Source organism: Gracilinanus agilis, chromosome 1 (assembly GCF_016433145.1).
Source record: "Gracilinanus agilis isolate LMUSP501 chromosome 1, AgileGrace, whole genome shotgun sequence".
NCBI classification, from domain to species: domain Eukaryota; kingdom Metazoa; phylum Chordata; class Mammalia; order Didelphimorphia; family Didelphidae; genus Gracilinanus; species Gracilinanus agilis.
The window spans coordinates 421,682,247-421,705,000 of NC_058130.1; the positions used below are offsets into that span (position 1 = coordinate 421,682,247).

Genomic DNA, 22,754 nt, shown 5'->3' on the forward strand with positions numbered 1-22,754 from the left:
TTCTTGATTGTAAATTAAGTATTTAAGAAACAGAAGATACCAAATTCATTCATATTTCATTTTCACCATTCTGGTGACATTTTTGAATAGCTAACCAATTTTCTCTAATAGGTTAAAAAAAATTCAGTGCTTAGTCCTCTGTAAACTTCAGGTACTTAAAGGATGAGTGCAACAACCAAGGGCTTACAAAAATGTAGTCACAAGTCTACCCAGATCCTAAAATTTCCGTAAATTTCTAAAGTAACCATCTTAAGTACCTTCAATCCTTCAAACCCTACCCTCAGGTATAGCCCGCCCGCCTGCCACCTAGGGGAGATTCCCCCAGCGCCACGTGCTTCCCAGTTTGCGTCCGCGCAGGCGTGCTTCGCACGCCCCGCCTTTTGGAAAGAGCACAGCCCCGCCCCTTCCGCGGGCCTCAGTGCATTCTGGGAAGAGGGTGGCGGCGATCCGCTTGTCTATGTCACTGCCGGTTGGGGCGCCATCTTGCTCTATTTTGCGTCTGTAGTGGGGTTGGATGGGACTGTGGCGGCGGTGGCGGCGGCGGCGGTAAGGGGGCGGCGCGCTGGTGGCCGGGCCTGGCCAGCCCCTCCTCCCCGTGGGCTCCGCGGCGTGTCGGGCGCCGGACGCTGGGCGGTGGGGGCGCCGGGCTGGGGGGATGTCCGCCTTCTCGGAGGCGGCGCTGGAGAAGAAGCTGTCGGAGCTGAGCAACTCGCAGCAGAGCGTGCAGACGCTGTCGTTGTGGCTGATCCACCACCGCAAGCACTCGCGGCCCATCGTCACCGTGTGGGAGCGGGAGCTGCGCAAGGGTGAGTGAGGCCCGTCTCCGGGCCGCCTCTCGTCCCAGACCAGGCCGCCTCCTGATCTTCTTCATCCTTCCCTCCTCCTTCACTTTATCTTTTCCTTCTTCTCCTTTCCCTCTCCTCTTCGTCATCCTTCTTCCTTCTCTTCATTCTTTCCCCCTCCTTCCATCTTACGCTTCTTGCTTTTTTTCTTTCCTCACCCTTTTCTTGCTTTTCTTCCCTTGCGTCTGCCTTTTCCTTATCCATCTCCCCCATCTCCTTTCTTTTCCTTCTTCCTTTTATGTGCTGCTTCCTCCCTTTTCTCCCTCCCTCCTTCCTCTTCTTCCTCCTACTCCCCCCTCCCCCTTCATCTTCGTCTGCTGTTAGTGCCGCCGCCTTTCTTCTTCCCTCCCTTTTCTTCAGCTCCGCGGCTTCTCCCCGGGGGTCCACGAAGTCCCCCTGAGAACCAGAAAGTCTTCCCCGGTCGGGCCCTGCCAGAGGATCCGGGAACAGCGAAGCTCCAAGCCCCTGAGGCAGAACGGTTTATAAACCCCATGCGTGTGGCTACCTGAGGGATCTGCCCATTGCATATCCTTGCTCAGGCTCCCCCAAATTGGGGACATTAATTAAATACTCGTGTGAGAAGCAATACATAGCCTCTGGAAGCCGCACCCTTGCTTGGGATCTAGCTGTTAGGCTGGATAAGTTCTGTTTTCCTGAAGCCCTTTTTCTGTGGAGAGGTCAAGCAGAACTGGACTAAAGTCTAAAAGGCAGCCAGAGGTAGGCAGGAGGTAGTGCTGGAGTGGAGGAAGTTTGCAGTGATGAATTATTTCTAATTCTCTTATCACATCCAGCCTCTGTAGAATTGGAAATTTAGAGAGAAAGAGCCTTATTAGAGCTATTTTACAAATCTAGTCCCAAAGCTTTAGGTAACGCTGTGGGGTCTTTGTGGTCAGCCAAGGGTTAAAAACTATGTTCAACTTTGCAGAAAGATTCTTGCTCTATCGAATTAGCTGTATAGTGATTAAAATATTCAAATTTTATCCGAGTATGATATCATTATGGAATCTAGAGTTCATTGGATAGAGTAGTGTGATTATGTTCTAAGGAATCTAAAGTTATATTGGTTCCAGTAATTGTTTATTTCTGATTGACACTGATCAAAATGATGACCACTGAACAATTTTCCTTGTTTCTTACCTTTAGAGCTTTAAGAGAATTTAGAGGCCCTGTTATTTTACAGATGAGGAATCTCATGCCAGATGGATTAATTTCCACCTCAGTAAACATTTTATAGTAAGCATTCACAATGTTCCAGGCAGTGTTGCTAAATTCTGGGGCTACAGAAAGAAGCAAAGTCCCTGTCCTCAAGGAGCTTACAATTTAAAGCAAGGAGACTATGTAGAGATATATACAAAGTAATCCAGTGACTTCCCTACTGTCACACAACTAATAAGTTACAATTAGGACTTAGCCTTATGACCTCTGGTTTCCAAACCCAGTCACTCTTTTTCACTGTATGCTTCCTACCCTCTTGTTCATTTGGCCTCTATAAAGTTAGAAGAAACATCTTCTAAAATTTATTTGCAGAGTTAGATAAACTTTCAGTAAAGCTGAGGAATTGAAATGAATGCTTCTTAACTTAGATGGAATTGTTTACTTGGATGTGATTTTGTAGTAGTTATTACTTGACCTAAGATGGTCATAATGTACTAGGTGTCATTTATGATCTAGATAAACTTTTGTTTTTTTTAAACATTTTGCATTTTCCTCCTGTATTTGTTTCTTATTTGGTTTCGATTGAAAATATGTGCTCACATTTCTTTTTTAGATTCACATACTAGCTTGTTTCATGGCATTTGTGTATCTGGCTTTACCCTTTTCAACCTGAACAGTTTATTGTTTTTGTACACTTAGGTTTTCATTTTGTTTGGTGAGCCTACATTTTTTCTTACATATTACTGTCACCTTCAAATATTGTTCACTTTTATGTGTAAAATGCTTAAGAACTATGGTTTTGTCTCAGTTATAGTTATTAATGAAATTAGAAAAATCTTGAGTCAGTGGAACTATGACACAGAATTCCAATATTTATTTAGGCCATATGCTAGAAAAATATGTAGCTTGTCTTTAATTTTTCTTAAGTAATAAAATAAGGGTTTATTACTTATCAGCTTCCATTTTTTCCCTGGCAGAAGCATTTAGTACTTAATAGCAATACCTATAGGATCAGACTTATGAAACAATCTAATGATAATTGAGGCAAAATAGGTTGCAATGGTTAGTGCACTGAATCTGAAGTTAGCAAGATCTGAGTTCAAATGTGGCCCCAGATGCTTAATAACTGTGACCCTGGGCAAATCATTTAACCTTTGTCACCACTAGTTTCCTCATTTGTTAAATGGGGATTGTTATAACATTTTCAAGGTTGTTTTGAGTCTCAAATGAGGTAATATTTGTAAAATCCTTTGCAAATCTTTAAGTGCTAGCTTTTATTGATGTATGTCTGGCATTTGTAAAATTCTGTTCATAATTCTCATTTGAACTTAAAGCAATCTTGTAGGTTTCCTCAAAAGATTAGGAAATTGAGGGAGAGAAGGCTTAAATGACTTTCCCATCTGGTGTCAGAGGTGACACTTCAACTGAGTTCCTGATTCCAAGTCCAGTTCTTCATCTGCTCAGCCTCAGAGATTGGAGCAATGTAATTTGGTGAATTAGATGAGGTTAGGGAGATTGGTTTCCTCATAGGTTCTCGCAATGCCTTTCCACAGTGTCTGTATCTGAATTATATATTCAGTATATGGACACTGAGAATGGTCCCATTTGAGCTTTTGTAACTGGGCCCTGTAAGAGCTAATTTCACCTCTTGTATTAGCAACTTGGTAAATGCAATTATTCATTCATTAGTTTTGGTCAGGCTTGTCAGATTTTGTAAAAACATTACCTTAGAGAAATACAATTAAATCTATTATCTATGTATTATTTGTATTTGAAGCAGATTGTATAGCCAGTAGTCAAATTTCCCCATAATATGGGGAGTTTCTTGTCACCTCCCTAAATTGGGGTTGCTTTTTATTAGCTGCTTGATCTCCTGAGGTAACTTCCTCAGTTTGCCATTTGTTAGGTTAAGATAATGGTTGGTATTCATACAAGGCAAAGACAATTTTAAGAACCATGGCCTCTCTCTTCCCCTTAGACCTGGCCTGGATGTCCCAAATTTTAAGGAGGATGTCTACTCTGCCTTGCAGCTATTCATGTTTTTTCATCACTGTAGTATACTTAGAGGGCAGATAGCAACCAAAAGGAGAAGCTGGTACTTCAGAGCAATGAAGGTGGTGGGAGTGTTGTTTATTGCAGTTTCTCCATGGACTGTGACAGTGGATAATAAAGCATATTTACATATTGCTTTAAGATTTTAGAAAGTGCTTTGAGAATAACAAAATGGACTCATTTTGAATTGCATGAGTAATTTGCTGTATCATTTGTGTACCTTGTTGGATTCTCCTGTCTGGTTCAGTAAGCATGTTGTGTGTTTATCTTTGAATACTATATCAGTGATCATTTTCATTAGTGCTCTGACCAGTTTTTCAAACCTGAAGTTACTCATTCAACAGGTTTCCATGCTACCATCCCAGTGGAGATTTCAGTTTCTTCAACCCTTTGACTTAATCTGTTAGTTTTATTAACTCTCATACTCCACTAATGAACTAAGAGAACTGGTAGAGTTGATTTTACCTTAAAGTCAAAATAGCTTTTAGGATAATTACTATAGCAGGAATAACTTTGCTCATTTGAGTAAAATAACAGGAAACTGGTGGTTCCTGGGGTTAAAGGGGAGACAAATTGGCATTTGTCTCTATAGAGCAGAAAACCATTGGATAAAGTTAATCTAATAGTGTAATATATCTGATCTCTAACTGAAACCTTGTCTTTAAGGGGCAGTCAGATGTGTAGCTGCATTTTTTACTTGTACTTACTTTTTTTTTTTTTTTTTTTTAACCCATACCCTTCTGTCTTGGAGTCAATACTATGTATTGACTCCAAGGCAGAAGAGTGGTAAGGGTAGGCAATGGGGGTCAAGTGACTTGCCCAAGGTCACACAGCTGGGAAGTGTCTGAGGCCAGATTCGAACCTAGGACCTTACTCTCTAGGCCTGGCTCTCAATCCACTGAGCTACCCAGCTGCCCCCTTTAGTTGTACTTTTATCACCTGAAGATGACATTGAATTCCTCCCCACATAGTATATTTGATACATCGTTTCCTTGAAAGTTGAGGTTTTTTGAAATTCAAGTTTCTTTACTTAAACTTTATGTTACTGAAGAATTCTACCTCATTATGTCGCTAGATATGTAATCTTGGTGATATGAATATTCTTTCTGTGAGCATGGATCACAACCCATCCACACCTTTTCATTTGCAATTATTTCCTATATTTTTCCATAGGTCTTCCCCGCAACTCTTACCTTCCCTGTTAGAGTCAACTGTGTTTTAGTTCCAAGGCAGAAAATCCACTAGGGCTAGGTAATGGAGGTTAAGGGACTTGCTCAGGATTACACAATTAAAAAGAGACTAAGGTCAAATTTGAATCCAGGACCTCCCATCTCTAGGCCTGCCTTTCAATCCACTGAGCCACCTAGCTGTCCCCTTGATAAGTCTTATATAATGGATCTATCCATTGTAGGCTTTGTAAAAATGATTTAAAATATTTCACCATTTATCGATGGAAATATCTATCACCAGTGTTTGATGCCCTGAAGGAATGCTATTTTTCACATTAATGTAAAGTTTATCTTCAACCTTAACTTTGGAACACATGTACCATAAAAATATGGTTTTTAAGGTTTTCATTAAAACCTTAAAACCAGTCACTTTAAAAGTTTGTATCTTTTTTCTTATATCTAGGTTTTGTCTGACCCACCTATCTCAAAGGGAGAGACACATTCAGTTCAGCAGACATTTATTAAACATCTACTTTGTATGAGACACTGTGTTAAGAAGTAAAGAAATTTACCTTTTTTAAAGGAATTTATATTTTTTTTCCTGGGGATTTGACATGTATACAATTAAGTATAATAAAAATTAGGCAGTGAAGAGGGAAAAGAAGAGGTCAGAGTGCTCTTGGAATATTTGGGGAAAATAGAGGAATAGGTAGGTGTGAAAGGACTTATCAAAGTTAGATTTGTTTCATTTAAGTGCTCTTTTGTGAGGGTGACTTATAGCAGGGAAGACTTTTATAGGAAGGCAAAGGAATAAAGATTCCTTTGTAGAAATTAGGTGATACAGGGCATTGGATACTGGTATCAACAGTGTCTACTTCAAATACCTTGTAAAACAGAAGTTGGGGCCCTAAGTGAATGGTCTTAAAAAAAAAAAAAATTAGGGACAGCTAGGTGGTTCAGCGGATAGAGAGCCAGGCTTGGAGATGGGAGATCCTGGGTTCGTATTTGGCCTCAGACTCTTCCCAGCTGAGTGACCCTGCGCAAGTCATTTAGCCCCAGTTGCCTAACTCTCACTACTGTAGTGTTTTGGAACTGATACTTAGTATAATTATTATTGATTCCAAGTCAGACAGTAAGAATTTAAAAAATTATTTCAAATTGACAGATTCTTATTTTCTCTTTCTCCCACTTTACTCCCAATGGAAGAACCAAAACATAATAAATATGTTTAGTCAAACCAAACAGATTTCCTGCATTGGCTATTTCTAAAAATAATATGTCTCATTTCTACATCGTCTATCACCTCTTTTAGGAGGTGGAATACTTATGTACATCATCAGTTGGTCTGGGATTCCGGTTAGTTATTGGACTGATCAGAATTCTGAAATCTTTAGAAGTTGTTTGTCTTTACTGATCTTTTTTTACCAGCATAGATTTTTTTTTTTAAAAAGCCAGCTTGTAAGATATTAGCATGATTTGGCTTGATTAAAATAAATGGGATATGTTTTAAAGATTCTAAAAAATGAATCATTGTGGAACAATATGTTAGACATAGGATAATCAAAGTTTAGCTAAAGGATGAGTCTCTGGGAGTCTTATGGAACTTTGAAAGATAAGGGCTACCCTGTGCCAAAAATAAATATTAATTCACAGTAATATGAACTAAGTATATCAAAAAGGTGTAAAACAGATTGTAGTGTGGAAGCAGGAGTAAATAGGTCTTTACTGATAGAAGATCAGGTAAGATTTCATAGAAGTTATATTTGCATTGGGAATTTTAAAGTTGGGTAGGAATTCAGCAGGTGAAGTGGATAAAGAAAGAACATGTCAGGTATAGAAGTTAGTGTACTCAAATGCTTAGGTGGAGACAGGGAAGCCTGCCCTTCACTTAATTGGCAAATTAAACTTCCTGAAGTGTAGAGGTGACTATATTATCTCATTCTAGTCAATAAATTTCAATGGTTCCTTATTACCTCCAGCATCTAATATAAATCCTCTTTGTCTTTTAAAGCACTTCATAACATGAACCTGTCTACCTTTCTAGTATTCTTCCACCTTAAACCCCTTCATATGCTCTACAGTCCATTGACATTGTTTTCTTTGTTTTCCTTGAAAATGACACTTTCATCTGACTGCATTTTCACTGGCTGTCTTCAATGCCTGGAATTTTCTTGATCCTCACCTGCTTTCTGGCTTCCTTTAAGTCTATGCCAAAATCCCACCTCTACAAGAACTTCTTCTAAGACCCAGTAATGCTAGTTCCTTCCTCTTGAGAGTATCTCCTATTTATGCTGTTTTTGTCTTACTTGTAAGTAATTTTTTTCATGTTATCTCCTCCATTAGACTCTGTGCTTCTCGAGAGCAGAAACTGTAATTTTGTCACTCGTACTTAATACATTGACTGGCACAAAGTGGTTACTTAATAAACCCTTGTTGATTTGACTTGAAAGTACATCTTTATAGAGTCCAATCTTTTAATCCTATGTTTCATGAAAACATAGATTTTAAAAATTATTTTGATATATGTCTATATATCTCACTGAAAGATTTTAGTCCATAATGACATCTTTCATAACAGGTAAGCTGTAACTTTTAAAAAGTTGTTTTTTGAACTTATACACTGTAGATTTTCAAATCTAATATTTTGGTTTAGATGGTTTTAAGTAGTTTAACCTGTTGAATGTGTATTAACTAATTTTCAGTAACTTAAGGAGTCATGAATAACCTTTTAAAATATTGTCTTTTATTTAAACCCATCTCCCTCTGAACTCTTTCTTGTAACAAAGAAAACCTATCTTTCTCACATTGTCTTAATGATTTTATTAATTTTAATTTAAAGATGAAGGTCAAAGTGCTAACAAATTAATTCTCTTGCAAGTTTTTCTTTTGTTAGATTATTCAAATTACTTTCTTTGGAAGTCTGAAAAGTTGCTTTTTCCTTTCTTAACTCAAAAGGCTCCAGTAGAGGCCCCAGGTGGCATCAGAATAATAAAATACAAATTCCTCTGTTTGAAAATTAAAGCCCTCACAGTCTTGCTTCTACCTCATTTGCAAGCCCTATTACATATACATCATTTCCCTTCTTGTCCTCTACTTTTCAGCCAAACTGGCCTACTTGCTTTTTTCTTATGTGCTGTTCTGTGTTTCATTTTAAAGCTTTTTTATCATGCCCATTCTTTACTTGATTTGCATTCTGTTTATACTTGCCTCTTAAAATCCTTAATTTTCTTCATAGCTCAGTTCAAGTACTGTTTCTGTTTCTCACATGATGTCTTTAGAGGTCACTCTAGCTGTTGCTGTCTCCCTCCCCCCCAAAAGAAATTATCTTGTATTTGATTTAAATATATTTACTATATATGGCCTTAATAGAATGAAGGCACTTGAGGTCAGGACTAGATCTTCAGACCATTCCCACTAACTGTAGGTAACCTACAGTACTTTGCCTTGGGCCCTGTTCTCTTCTCCATCTGTACTATTTCACTTGGTGATCTCATCAGCTCCTAACTCTAGGTTCAGATATCATTTCTATGCTGATGATTCTCAAATATACTTATATTCTCCTGACCTCCACTCTTGAATCTTCAGTGCCTCATGAACATCTTGAATTCAGTATTATGATCTTAATTTAAACTATGTCCAAAATTAAACTCATCCTTCCTCCAAACCTTCCTACCCTTTCCAAACTTCCCTATGTGTCATACATATTGCACTTCTGTCTTTCTCTCCTCCCCCCATATCCAATCTATTGCTGATGTCTGTCCATTTTACCTTTGTATCATGTCTCCTGTGTGCCTCCTTTTCTTTTTTTTTCTTTTTTTTTTTAACCCTTAATTTTTGGTGTATTGTCTTATAGGTGGAAGAGTGGTAAGGGTGGGCAATGGGGGTCAAGTGACTTGCCCAGGGTCACACAGCTGGGAAGTGGCTGAGGCCGGGTTTGAACCTAGGACCTCCTGTCTCTAGGCCTGACTCTCACTCCACTGAGCTACCCAGCTGCCCCCCCCCCCCTTCTTTTCTTTTGATACTACCACCACTCACTCTGGTGAAAGGTCTTCATCACCTAGTGGTTGATTATTGCAATAACCTATTGGTTAGTCTGCTTGCCACAAGTATCTTTAATCCAAATCTGTTTTCCACTTAGCTGTCAAAATGACCTTCCAGAAGTGTAGACCATGAAACTACCCCTACTCAATAATGCTGTGAAGCTATTATTTTTTTTAAAGACCCTTACCTTCTGTCTTGGAGTCATTGGCTCCAAGGCAGAAGAGTGGTAAGAGCTAGGCATTGGGGGTTAAGCCCAGGGTCACATAAGCTGGGAAGTGTCTGAGGCCAGATTTGAACCTAGGCTTGGCTCTCAATCCACTGAGCTACCCAGATGCCCCCTGTGAGGCTATTATTAATAAACACTCTTAGATTCAGATAAAAAAATCCTAGTTTTCATGTTCAAAGGTGAGAATCTTTCTTAATAAACTGGCATCTTTCCCCTTCTTTTACAGTCTAATTACCTCATCTTCCCAGCAATCTTTTATACAGTGATGCCTGGCTTCCTTGCTTTCCTCAAGCAAGGGGAGTCCCTTTCCTGACTCCAGTATTTTTCACTGGCTGTTCTCATGCATGGAATACTTTCCTTCCTTATCTTTGTCCCCGGCCTTCCATTGCTTCATTCAAGTCCCACCTAACATCCCATCTTCTACTAGAAGCTTTTCCTTTGTTATTTATTCATTTCAGCCACATCAGCTTTATGATCCTCTTTGGGGTTTTCTTGGCAAAGATAGTGGAGTAGTTTGCCATTTCCTTCTCCAGCTCCAAATTTTACTGAAGAGGAAACTGAGGCAAACAAGGTTAGTGACTTGCCCAGGGTCACATAGCTGATAAGCATCTGAGATCAGATTTGAACTCATATAGTCTACCTGATTCCAGGCCCATCATTCTATCTGCTGTACCAACCACCTCAAGCCTTACCTAATTCCTTTTAAATTTGACCTGTTGATTATTTCCAATTTATCCTGTACTTGCCTTGTCTGCATATAGTTATTTGCATATTATTTCTGGTATTAGAACTTTCCTCCCATTCATAGCTAAACTCCTAAAAAATGCTACCTTTGAAAAATATCTTAAGGTAATTTCCTCCATTTCTTCCTTTCTTACTTTTCAAACCCCTTGCAGTCTGCATTCAGACCTCATAATTTAACTAAAACTGGTCTCTAGTTACTAGTGATCTTTTAATTGTCAAGTCTAGGGGGTTTCTTGATCTCTGCAGCTTTCGACACTTTTCACTGCCTTCTCCTAGAGATTCTTATCCTGAGTATTTGTGACAGCTTGGTTTTCCTACTTATCTGACCACTTCAGGCTCCTTCACTGAATCATTGTGTCCTGACTCCTAACTGGTTGTACAAGGGTCTCTTCTAGGTACTCTTCACTCTGTGTGATTTTATTGATTCCCATGGATATAGTTAATATAAACCTAGAAGCCATCTTATTATCTGATTTAACTCTTTTTTTTTTTTTTTTTTTTTTTTTACTAGATGGGAAAACTAAGATGTAGGGAAGTTATGACTTGCCCAAGGTCACAAGATACATTGAAACAGACCTTGGATTGGAATTTAGGCAACAAGCAAGTCAAAAGCATTTAAGTGTTTACTGTGTCAGGCACTGTGTTAAATACTGGGGATACAAATACTAGCCAAAAAGAAAGACAGTCCTTGCCCTCAAAGAATTTTTATCTTAATGTAAGAAGACAACACAAAACAAAAGGGAGCTGAAAAGCAGTAGGAGTTGGAGAGAATTTGAAGTCTTGTAAAATCTTTGTAGGGGCATAAAGACTTTGACCTGGGCCCCCTCCCCAGAATGGGTTTAAAACAGATTTCCTGACTTAGTTCTTTCTACTAAGCCTTTATTTACAAAATAAGATGATGAATGTTTAGTTGACTTCTGTTTGAATAAAATCTATTTTTAAAAAAGCCATTTGTCATTTGGTGTTTTGGCTAGTTATTTTAGTCATTCAATCAACAAACTTCTACTAAAGGCCTGTTATGCATTGGGGATATAAAACCCAAAACAAACACAAAATTCCTTCCTTGGAAGACTGACACAACGAGTATATGATAATTTGTGGAAGAAAAGGACAACAGCAACTAAGGAGGTCTTAAAAGACTTTACTGTAGAGTTGTGGCATCTGAGCTGACTCTTGTAGAAAGCTAAATATGTATTTAAGAGGTACATTTCAAGAATGCAGGATAGCCTGTGGAAAGGAAGAGTTAGAAAATGAAACAGGAAGCACATCAATTTGGCTGGAATATAGTGTATGAAGGGGCAGGTGGAATGACTGTTGTCTAGAGCTTTTCTCTTAGGTTCTTTTATAATAATTGCTACAACTGAGAAAATTCAGAAAACTACCTTTTACTTTTAAAATGCAGAGAGTTCAGACCTCAACACTACATACATACATATATATATTTCAATTCTATTTGTTCATACATACAAAATTTTAAAAATGTATTTCCCTGAAAAAATGTTAAATGATTCAATAACTAAGATGAATTTAAACATATCCTTAAAATACTTTATTTAATCAGCATTAATTGCCAACTATGTTACTGAAATTAAAAGTGTTACATATTCAAGCTCAGTTTTATGATTTGAAAGATTTTATCTTTGACTTGGTACTTATATTTGACTCTGGGGTTTAATAAAATAAAAATATTTCAATAACAAATACACATTATAAATGTTTAACTTGGCAATTCACAAGTTTCCCAACCAACTTTCCCACTTGACACTTCGCTGGATAGACTGAAGATAACTGGCCCTTTCTGATGGCTATGCCACCTAGGTTAGAAGTAGGATTAGAGTAATTATTTTGTTTTTTTAAATGCCTTCATATGGTTCTTCCTAGACTGCAATAAACCAGTAAACCATACATTTTTAAAAGCAAGGAATTTTGAAACTAAAACTCCCCCATTCACCCACCTAATTAATTAATTTTTTAAGGATTTATTTAATTAAATTAATTTAGACTATTTTCTCATGGTTACATGATTCATGTTCTTTCCCTCTCCTCCCTCCCTCCTCCCATAGTCAACAAGCAATTTAACTGGGTTTTCATGTATCAAGACCTATTTCCATATTAATTATATTTGCCATAGAGTGATCGTTTAGAATCTATATCCCCAACATTCATTTAATTTATCCCCAAGTTTCTCAGCTCCTCCCTGCTCTCCTTGCATCACAGAAGGTATGTCCAGGAGATCCACATGTTCATACAAATTAAGTCTTGTCATGTTTTCTCTTTCAGTTCACTCTGTGGAGGTAACATTACAATTCTTTCAGTATTAATTCTGTAGCTGTGTATAATACTTTCATGTTTCTACACATTTCATTGTTCATCCTAGTGTTGTTATTTCCAAGTTTTTAAAAAATTAACATGCTCATCACTTATGATCACAATCATAAACCACAATTGTTTAGCCATTCTCTAGTTGATGGGCATCCTCTCAATTTCCAATTCTTTGCTACTACAAAGAGAGCTGCTATAAATATTTTGGAATATATGGATTCTTTTCCCATTAACCTGACCTCCTTGAGAAACAGACCCAGCACTCATTGTTGGGTCTAAGGGTATGCACAATTTTATAACTCTGAATGTAATTCCAAATTACTCCCCAGAATGGTTGGATCAGTTCACAGCTTCATTAATAGTGTGTATTAGTGTTGCCATTTTTTTCACATCCTTTCTAACTTTTGTCATTTTAGGCATTCTGATGGATGTGATATGATATCTCAGCATTGTTTTGGTTTCCTTTCTCTAATCAGTAGTGATATAGAACATTTTTCATACCCCTGCATATGGATTTGATTTCTTCATCCAAAAATTGTCTATTCATATCTTTTACCAATTTATCAATTGGCTTATAAATTTATCAAAGTTTTTAAAATATTTTTGATATGAGACTTCTATAGAGAGGCTGTTTATAAAAGTTTTCCTCCAGTTTTCTGCTTTCCTTCTAATCTTGGCAACATTTGTTTTATTCGTGCAAAACCTTTTTAGTTTAATGTACTCAAAATTATTCATTTTACATTTCACAATACTCTCCATTTCTTGTTTACTCATAAATTGCTCTCCTATCAATAAATCTCATAGGTAACATATTACCTATTTTTAAATTATGATATCTTTTTATGTCTAGATCAGGATCTTATCTTACTCTGTTCTTAATTCCTGCCAAACTACTTTCTACTTGTCCCAACAATTTTTACCAAATGGTGATTTCTTATCACAAAAAATTTGCATTTATGCTTTTGTCAAATACAAGATTACTATAATCTTGAAACCAAGATTTTTTATAGGAAACACTTCAAAAATATACATTTCTGATGCCAAATTTTATATTTACAAAGAAGCACATGTTTACTTATTTAAAAGGCAGAGTGAATTTGTGCTGTCAATAATCCAATACCAAAACAAGAAAAATATAAGATATTAAGTATATTCTTAAGTGTAAATTTCATATTTGGCCTACCTGCTTCAAAATGATGGATTTGGCCTCCTCCCATTTAACTTCTTACACACTACTATACTACATAAACTGTCCAGTGACATTGACCTTCTTGCTGTTCTTCCAAAATGGCACTCAAATTTCCTGACCATGCATTTTTTTTCTTTTTTAACCCTTACCTTCTATCTTAGTATCAGTAGTAAATATTGATTCCAAGGCAGAAGAGTGGTAAGGGCTAAGCAAGTGAGGTTAAGTTACTTTTCCAGGGTCACATAGTAGGAAGTGTCTTGAGGCTAAATTTGAATCTTGGACCTCCTGTCTCCAGACCTGGCTTTTCCACTCTGATTTTGGGCATTTTTACTGGTTGTCCCCCATGCCTAGAAATCCTGCCTTCTATCAGAAGCCCTGATTTCCCTCTTAATACTAGTGCCTTTCAATTAAAATTATCTCTTAATTCATCCTGTATGTCTTTTTTTTGGGGGAAATGGTTTTAATGTTATTTCCTCAACAGGTGAGGCTTTTTAGGGATTATTTTTACCTTTCTTTGTGTCACTTGTACTTAACATAGTGACTGGCATAGAGTAGACAATAAATGTGTATTGACTTAACTTTTCTAATGAACACATAAGAACTTGAGATGAAGAAAAATGGCATAGTCAGCCTATAACTTAAAAATAGGATGTGTTATTTTATAAGAGTTATTGATAAGTTGCTGATATATATTTGTGGACGCATACTTAAAATCACTTTTTTAGTAAAACTGAAAATATTAACAAATATTTTCCTTGAAATCCCTTTTCTTAGACATTTGAGTAAACTAGCATTTTGGAAAGGTAGATGAATAATGGGTAAGAGGGAAATGGATTAAAGATAATATTTAACCTTTTAACAAAGATTAACTAATTTTCTTGACTTCTGCTTCTCTAGTCCTGAAGCATTTGACTTTATGATCTACCCAAGGGATTTGCCCTCTATTCTATTAGAAAAGTTCTCCACGTTGATCTTCTTTTGACCCTTCAAGAGCAATGGTCCAGGAGGGGATGGGGTATGATTTCTTTAAAGTTCTGGAATGTTAACTCTGGATTATATTTTTACATATTATAATTTTATTCATATTCCTACAAATATTACCTGAAATCATCTTGGGGACAGATTGCTGTGTAGGAGGGGATGGGAGGTTATGCTAGTTCTACGGTAGAAATCCCCATATATTATATTCAAGTTAAATAAAGTTCCTGACAAACTTGATATAGGTTTCCATGTTGGTCCCTAAACTCCTGTTTAATCCATAATATGATTTAATTGTATTAATTGAATTGATTTCTGTGGTCCCTTTTATCTCTACAACTATAATGATAGCATTGGAACAATATTATGCTTTGATTTGTGATAATGAAACACCAGAATCATTTTGTGCATAGTGATTGGGAAACAACCAAATGACCTATACAAATGTAATGAAACTCTTTAAGGAATATGACCTTTCTATGATCTTATAAAAGACAAGTGTGAATAGTTCAAAGAAACATGGGAAGACTTATGAATTGAAGCAGAATGAAAGAAGCATAGTCAGAAGAATAAGACATAGCAGCAATATAAAGTAGAACAATGTTAAGAGGTCATAGAACTTGGGTAGATGGAGGTATTCTTCTGTCTAAATAAAGTATACATTCATCATTTCTATCAAAAATGGGTAAACTTAATTAAAAATTTTTTAAAAAATATTTTTCCATGTTTACACGATTCATTTTCTTTCCCTCCATTCTCACCTCCCAGAACCGATAAGCTGGGTTATACAAATGTTATCACTTGATACCTTATTTCCATATTGTTCATTTTTGCAGTAGAGCAGTCTTTTAAAACCAAAATCTCAAGTCATATATCCATATAAACAAGTGATAAGTCATGTTTTTCTTCTGTGTTTCTACTCCCACAGTTCTTTCTCTTGATGTGGATAGCATTCTTTCTCATAAGTTCCCCAGGATTGTATTAGATCATTGTATTGCTACTAGTAGTAAAGTCCATTACATTAGATCATTCCACAATGTTTTGCTTTCTGTGTGTATAGTGTTTTCTGTTCATTTCACTGTGCACCAGTTCATGGAGGCTCTTCCAGTTCATATAGAAATCCTCCAGATCATTATTCCTTACAGCACAATAGTATTTCATTACCATCATATACCACAGTTTATTCATTTCCCAATCAAGGGACACCCCTTCATTTTCCAATTTTTTGTCACAAAAATGGGTAAACTTCAAAAGGATGTGGCATTTGTTGCTAGAGACTCAGCAACATTGTGCTTCTGGTAGAATGTCTAGGAGACCAGGTCAAATCACTGAAATAGGTAACCTTCCTAGAGGGAATCCCTGAAATTTACTCTATCTCTAACTACTTCCTACATCACCAAATAAAATTTTTGTAGGAAAACATGAGCATGAACACTTCCCAACTCCCACCCCTCAGACATATAAGGAATAAAGAATATAAAATGAAAGAATACATATATTAACCTAGGAATAGAAAAAAAACTTACATTTCATATGATAAATTGAACACTTTTGAGGCAGATAAATATAGTGATTCCTGGTTCTACTTAGGCAATAGAAATTTTATTTTCTATTGTCACTTCATATTTTTATTTTGTTTTGCATTTGAATGATTAAAGTGATGTCTTAAGTTAGTAATTGAGAATCTATAAGCCCTGATTTTCCTACTCATCTTAGATATTAAAAAGAATGGACTCCCCTCCCATCCCCCTTGACATTAAACTTGATTATCTGTATAATACTAATCCTGATCTTTTATTTTTAACATTCTATGTTTAATTTTCTCCTTTTTCTAGGAAGAAGACATTTCCTCTGCTTTTTACATCGCAAATAACTTCTACAGCAACAGCAAGTGACAGCATTAGCTTGGGAGGGAAGAAAATGTTCAGACTTTTTCTAGTAGCAAGCTAGTCTGACTGTGAGGGTGGGAAATTTCATGGGGGAAACAATCCAGACTTTCTTCAAGGATATATAAAAATTGAATGGTTTGATTTTTTTTTTTTCCTTTTTTTTTTCAGCTCAATTTTTGGGCAGAGGCTACCCTGTGAATTAATGCATAGGGTTTTCAAGTACAGAAGCAGAAAAAATAATTGGGGTGGGCTCAGAGGGCCTCCTTTGGCTATTAGTAGAAGTGATACTTGAGCATGTTTCCCTTCCAACTATTTGTTGGATGAGTATTGTGCTTTTTCTCTAGAAGGTGTTTTTTGTAAGTAATCAAGTGTTCAATGTTTTAATTTCTCTCTTTCCATAGCATCAGTCTACAGGTTACTTTACTACTGTTGTAGGAAATGGCATATATGCCTTTGGAGGTATTTATGCCTAAAGGTCTAGATTAGACAAAGATTGTACAAACTATGAAAATTATAAATTGAAAGTAGGACTTTGATTATTTAATTTCATTTTAATCATTCATCCTATTTGGATGGAACATCATTTTGTAGTGTGAAAGTTATTTGACTTTGGAAACTAGAGACTCAACAGTTGTGAATTAATCATCCTTTATGGTAATTTTTCCTATCTATACTATTTAACTGCATATAGTAAAATTTAAACTAACCATCTGTATTTTCAGGCTTATATTTAACCAAACAATTTGTCATTATTCTGAATTCCTGAATCCTGAAGCCTTCCTGCTATCTAAATTCATTTAGATCTCATATGGAGGAATACCCTGTAATTATGATTTTTAAAGTGATAGATTTTGTAATTATAGGCCCTTAAGTAAATAGGAAGAAATGAACTGCCAGGGTTTGGTGGGGAAAGATTGTTCCATACAGACGATATTTTGAAGGTAAATATGGGTTTAACAGTTGTTGTTTCTAATTGTGTTTTTTAGTATTAATTTATAAACTTAACTTTATTAGTGATCATATCCTACCTTCAGTATGTTTTTAGTCAGAATCTTGTGATTTTTTTTCTATTCCTAGCTTAATTAATATATGGATTCTTTCATTGTATAATAACATCCAGAATTGCATGGAAATCTATTAAGCATTATAAAATTGTTACAATAGCTAAGAGGTTATTAAGCTTGACTGAAAGGAGCTGGAGACTAGATTAGAATGCCGAACAAGAATTGACTAGAAAGGAGAAAACTACAACCCCCTAGCTAGCTTTGGGATGTTTACTCTTTCATCAGAGATTTGCCTAAGGTAAGGAAGGGAGATCAGGTAGGGCTAGTTGCTAGTCTTTTTCCTTAAGTAAATCTGCTTCAACAAAATCATTAAAACTTGGAAGGAGCGACTGAAGTGCCACCCCCAGATACCATCATCTTGAACATAGCATATGACTATATGGAAAAAATGAGGAATAATTCAAGAGCAGGTGTGTCAGCAGGGAAGTACAATAGAGAAACTCTACCAGTGGCAATTCAGCAACATTACAGTTGTTTGTCCTTTAAGTCTAAACTAGTTGTGGATAACTTCCAAAGTAATTTGAAGAGAATAAAGTCTTGTGGTTTTAAACCTTTTCGTAGATAAGTTCAGAAATACTCTCTTTACAACAAATATTTATTATTCACATTCTTATCCTCTTTGTAGTCTCTTCTGCTTACTGGCTATCTTCTTTTTTCCTCCCCTTTATAGATGGGATCCAGTAATTTTTATTTTAAGAAGTACTAGTTACTTTATTCTTATGTGAAGTTTTAGGATTATAATGCAGCTGTTTTAATTTAATCCTGTGGGAAGAGATTATACATGTTGGGCAAATACACTCTTAACAAGTAATTAATTGATTCCAGCTTTGAAATTCTATCATCCCATTTTTAGCAACTAAAGGGTAATTTTTGTAATCTTATTTTTAAAAAAGCCAACTAACTTTAGAAGTTTTATTTTTGTTTTTAGACACCATCATTTATCCTACTGTGCATAATAGGTATAGTGTATCTAAATTCTTTAGGGACACAAAATAGAAATCTTTTATTGAATAAAAATTGAAATTTTAACATTTGATTAAAATGCTCTTCTTCCTGGCTACTTGAATAAATGATGTGTTTTTTAGTTTGCCTCTGAAACTGAGTGCAGGGTTTTGTTGTCTCCTAAGTCTCTGGAATAGCTCTTTATTTGTGTGAGATATGATTTGATTGTAATAGTATCATCACATTGAAAAAAAGTGTGGTTATATTTGGGGGAGGAGATTTTGACAGGGTAGTAATAAGGAGTGCAAGGGCAGAAAGGTAGGATTGTTTTGAACTTGATACTTAAGAGAAAAATGAGAATGAATAGATTAGCAAAATTAGGGTATCAAATATAAACCACTGTCATTTAAAACTCTTCACACAATCAGATTCTTTCCTACTTTTAAAAAAAATACAATATTCTCTACTTTGATTCTTTTTGGTATAGTTACTGTTCTTCACATTATAATTTATTTCATGTCTTGTCTGCTTTTTCACTTAAAAAAAAAACCACTTTACCTTCTGTCTTAGAATCAGTTCTAAGAAGAGCAGCAAGGGTTAAGTGATTGGGTTTAAGTGACTTGTCTAGGGTCACATAGGAAATGTCTGAGACCAGATTTGAATTCACCATGTCCTTTGGACTCCAGGCCGGACACTATCCACTTTGCTACCTAGCTGCTTCAAGTCTTTTGGTTAAATATTTCCTTGGAGATATTTAAGGAAATGATCACTTGTGTGTGTTATGTGATAGAGTTCCTTTCATGTTTAGATTGGTTTAATTAGCTGCTGATCTTCTTTCCCATTCCTAAATTTTGTGATTCTTTGAATATATTACCAACCTCACAAAGGGCATGACTTTAAATGAGATAAGAGATGCTGAGCATTTGGTAAACTAGCATGCTATTGTAGATATCATTGTAATATATAGGTACTGGACTTACTGTAGACAAATCACTTAGTTTTTGTGGGACTCCTACATGGACTCTAGATTCCCTTCTCTAATAAGTATGAGTCTTTGGATCTGGGCTTAAATCTCAGTTGCCATTTGCTAGCTGGTGATTGTGAAGTTACTCAACCTCTCTGAGATTTAATTCTGTTGTCTCTAAAATAGGACATAATGCCTTCTCCGTGGAGTTACTGTGAAATTAAAATGAGGTTAATGTTTGTCAAGTGCTTCACAAGTTTCTAAGTGCTATGGCAATTGTTATTATAAATGAGAACGGACAGTTATAGTTATTATAAATGAGAAGATACAGTTATAGTTATATAAGAGCTATTGAGCACAGAAGTTTATGAACCAGCATTTCAGATCTAAATATCTCAGTAAGTGCTAAGCTTTAGGAGCAGGAAGCAGGATAAGAGACATTTAATAGTGTTTATTCTGCCAAGAGGGCAGGTGTCAAGAAATAAATGGCTTGAGAGCTGCCCTGAATGTACTCTATTGGGGCTATAATTGGTGTTCCCATACTTATTCTCCTGTAATATGCAAATAAAATATGCTTTAATAAAGTAGTAAAGGAAGAAGTAATATAACTAATTAAGAGGAAAAGAAAGATCTAAGTTTGCATAGGAGATAAGTTCATTTCTAGGAGTGAATAAAAGAATTGGGTAGAGTGGAAAATTGGGGCAGCTACATGAGTTTCATTCATTTTATTTTAAACTGATTATGGTTATCAAGTATAACCTTCTAGTTGTAGAAGTTGATATTTTGAAAATTCAAATATGAAGATGTTTTTTGCTGCTTTTCTGTGCATGGAATGGAAGTGTGTAGGCCATTATGGGCAATCTTCTGGTATGTCTATAATTCCAAGGTGATTTAACATGATTATTCTGTTAGAAGAGGTGGAAAATTGCTTGTTGATATAAACTAATATGTGAGAAGAGAAGTATCCAAAATTGCTTGAGGTTGGGAAGAGGTTAGAAAATTGAGGTAATGCTATGTAGTTGATTAGAAGAGGAAAAGTCAAAGAAAAATCTTAGGCTTTTTTAGACATTTTGATTACATGTATCATATTTTGAAATTCTTGTCATTGTGATTTCAGTGTCTTTTTATGTAGGACTTTATTTAAAGTAGATATTTCCTGTTATCGTAATGTAGTTATACATTTTTGGCATTAAATAATCTTTCTAATATTGTTGTCTTAATTATTTCCTTTTGTTTCTACAAGGGACCTTGTTAGCATATGTGCTAAGAAATATTTTAATTACTAAGGGTAAGGGAAAGGCATTGAAAGCATCCATTATCATTGTATGATATTATGGAAGTTTAATAACAAAAAGTTGAGTTGAGGGGCAGCTGGGTAGCTCAGTGGATTGAGAGCCAAGCCTAGAGACAGGAGGTCCTAGGTTCAAATACGGCCTCAGACACTTCCCAGCTGTGTGACCCTGGGCAAGTCACTTGACCCCCATTGCCTACTCTTACCACTCTTCCAATACACAGAAGTTAAGGGTTTAAAAAAAAAGTTGAGTTGCTTTTTCTGGATTTTAGTGAACATTTTATTTTATGGACACCTTAAAGGAGTTTTTTTTGCAATCCAATAATAGATTGCTTATCAAAGTTCTATTTCTCTTATATACAAGGAGGGTTGTATTCTAAAAATGTATTTATGACGATAATGTTTAATTCAGAATCCATTTTCTTATAGAAAGACAATGGGAAGAAATTGAAAGGTATCAGATTTGAACTCATTTATAAAGGAAGACATTTCTTTAGTAATTATAGCTGTATAAAATACAGTTGTCCCTGTTAGTTAGAGGTTGGACAGTCATTTCTGGGGATGTTGTAAAGGGTATTTCATGCTTTGGGTATTTATGAACATGCTGTTCAGTGACTCTTCTTCCATGATTCCAAATTGTTTCCCCTATTTGTTGGACCAATTTATATTCATTGAGTGTGCCTGCATTTCCACTGCCCTATCAATATTGGCTCTTTTATACCTGTTTCTTTAAAAAACAAAAAAAAAACAACTTGTTCTTTTGTCATAGAATGGCTACCACATATCAGTACCAAGGCAGAAAAGCAGTAAGGGCTAGGCAATCGGGGTTAAGTGACATTCCTAGGGTCACACAGCTAGGAAGCGTCTGAGGCCACATTTGAACCCAAGGCCTGTCTCTAAGCCTGATACTATCCATAGTTTTATTCCTTTTTTGCTTAAAAAAAATCAAAAAGATTTGCTTAAAAAAACTCCAGTTTGGAGTTTATTAGGTGATGATGTGTAATAGGTACCAAACTGCTTTCCAGGTTTCCTAATAGTTTTATTTTGAAGAATGATGAATAGCATTTATTAAGTGCTTACTATTTGCAAAGCATTTTTTTTTTTGGCTAAGTGCTGGGGTTATAAAAGAAAAGTAACAGTCCCTTTTCTCAATTCTTAAGGATGAATAGGCACCTGCAAGCCAGATAGAAAAGTTCCATGGTCCTTAGTGTGCAGTGAATTGATTTAATGTTACTTCTGTGGATAAGATTATATCACTTTGAACCATTTGATTGTGCCAAGGACTTTGGTAGCAGGAACATTCCTTTTTGGGTCATAAGTAGTGGTGCCTATGGATTGCTTCTCAGGCTGCTGTCTGAGGATACTGAGCTAGAGGCATTACTACTTTCATAGGTTCTTAATGTCAGGGTCTTGGATTGTCCCCATCTGGGTCTTAAAGGGAGTTAGTAGTAAAGGTGGTGGCTGTGGCAGTGGTGATGGTTGGTAGGAGTTGTTTGACTAGTCTTAACACTTCCTGCCTTCTATTACCTCATGGTGCTTTGCTTTTTCAGCTTTGCTGATTTGCCTGGCTTGTATGTGATATGTAGTTGTTGGGGATGACTCCTTCTTAGGAATTGTTTCCCTAGGTCAGGGATGGCGAACCTTTTAGAGATGGAATGCCAGGTCCCACCCCCATCTCACTCCAGACCAAGTGCCGTGTCTGTCTCCCCAATCAAGTTTTGGATGTGCCCAGACCCCCCACCCTTACTCCACACAGGGGAGGGAGAAAATGCTCCCATTGGGCTGCTGGGCAGAAGGATGGGTGAAGGATGTCCTCAGCAAGTGTATAGAGGGGGGGAAGGGAGCAACTCTGTCCAGGTTCCTCTGTTTTTCTAGTAATGAACTCT

The 22,754-nt window shown here is 36.3% G+C and overlaps 1 protein-coding gene across 3 annotated transcripts in view; it reads left to right on the forward strand.

Annotated features, from left to right (window-relative positions):
• The first annotated feature begins 610 nt into the window (after window positions 1-610).
• RPRD1A (regulation of nuclear pre-mRNA domain containing 1A) overlaps window positions 611-22,754 on the forward strand; it is an 84,062-nt gene continuing 61,918 nt past the window's right edge. For all 3 annotated transcript variants that reach the window (XM_044665014.1, XM_044665033.1, XM_044665025.1), the window contains exon 1: window positions 611-806. In XM_044665014.1, coding sequence (XP_044520949.1) covers window positions 656-806 — 151 coding nt within the window. In that variant the 5' untranslated portion in view covers window positions 611-655. The remainder of the gene's footprint in view (window positions 807-22,754) is intronic.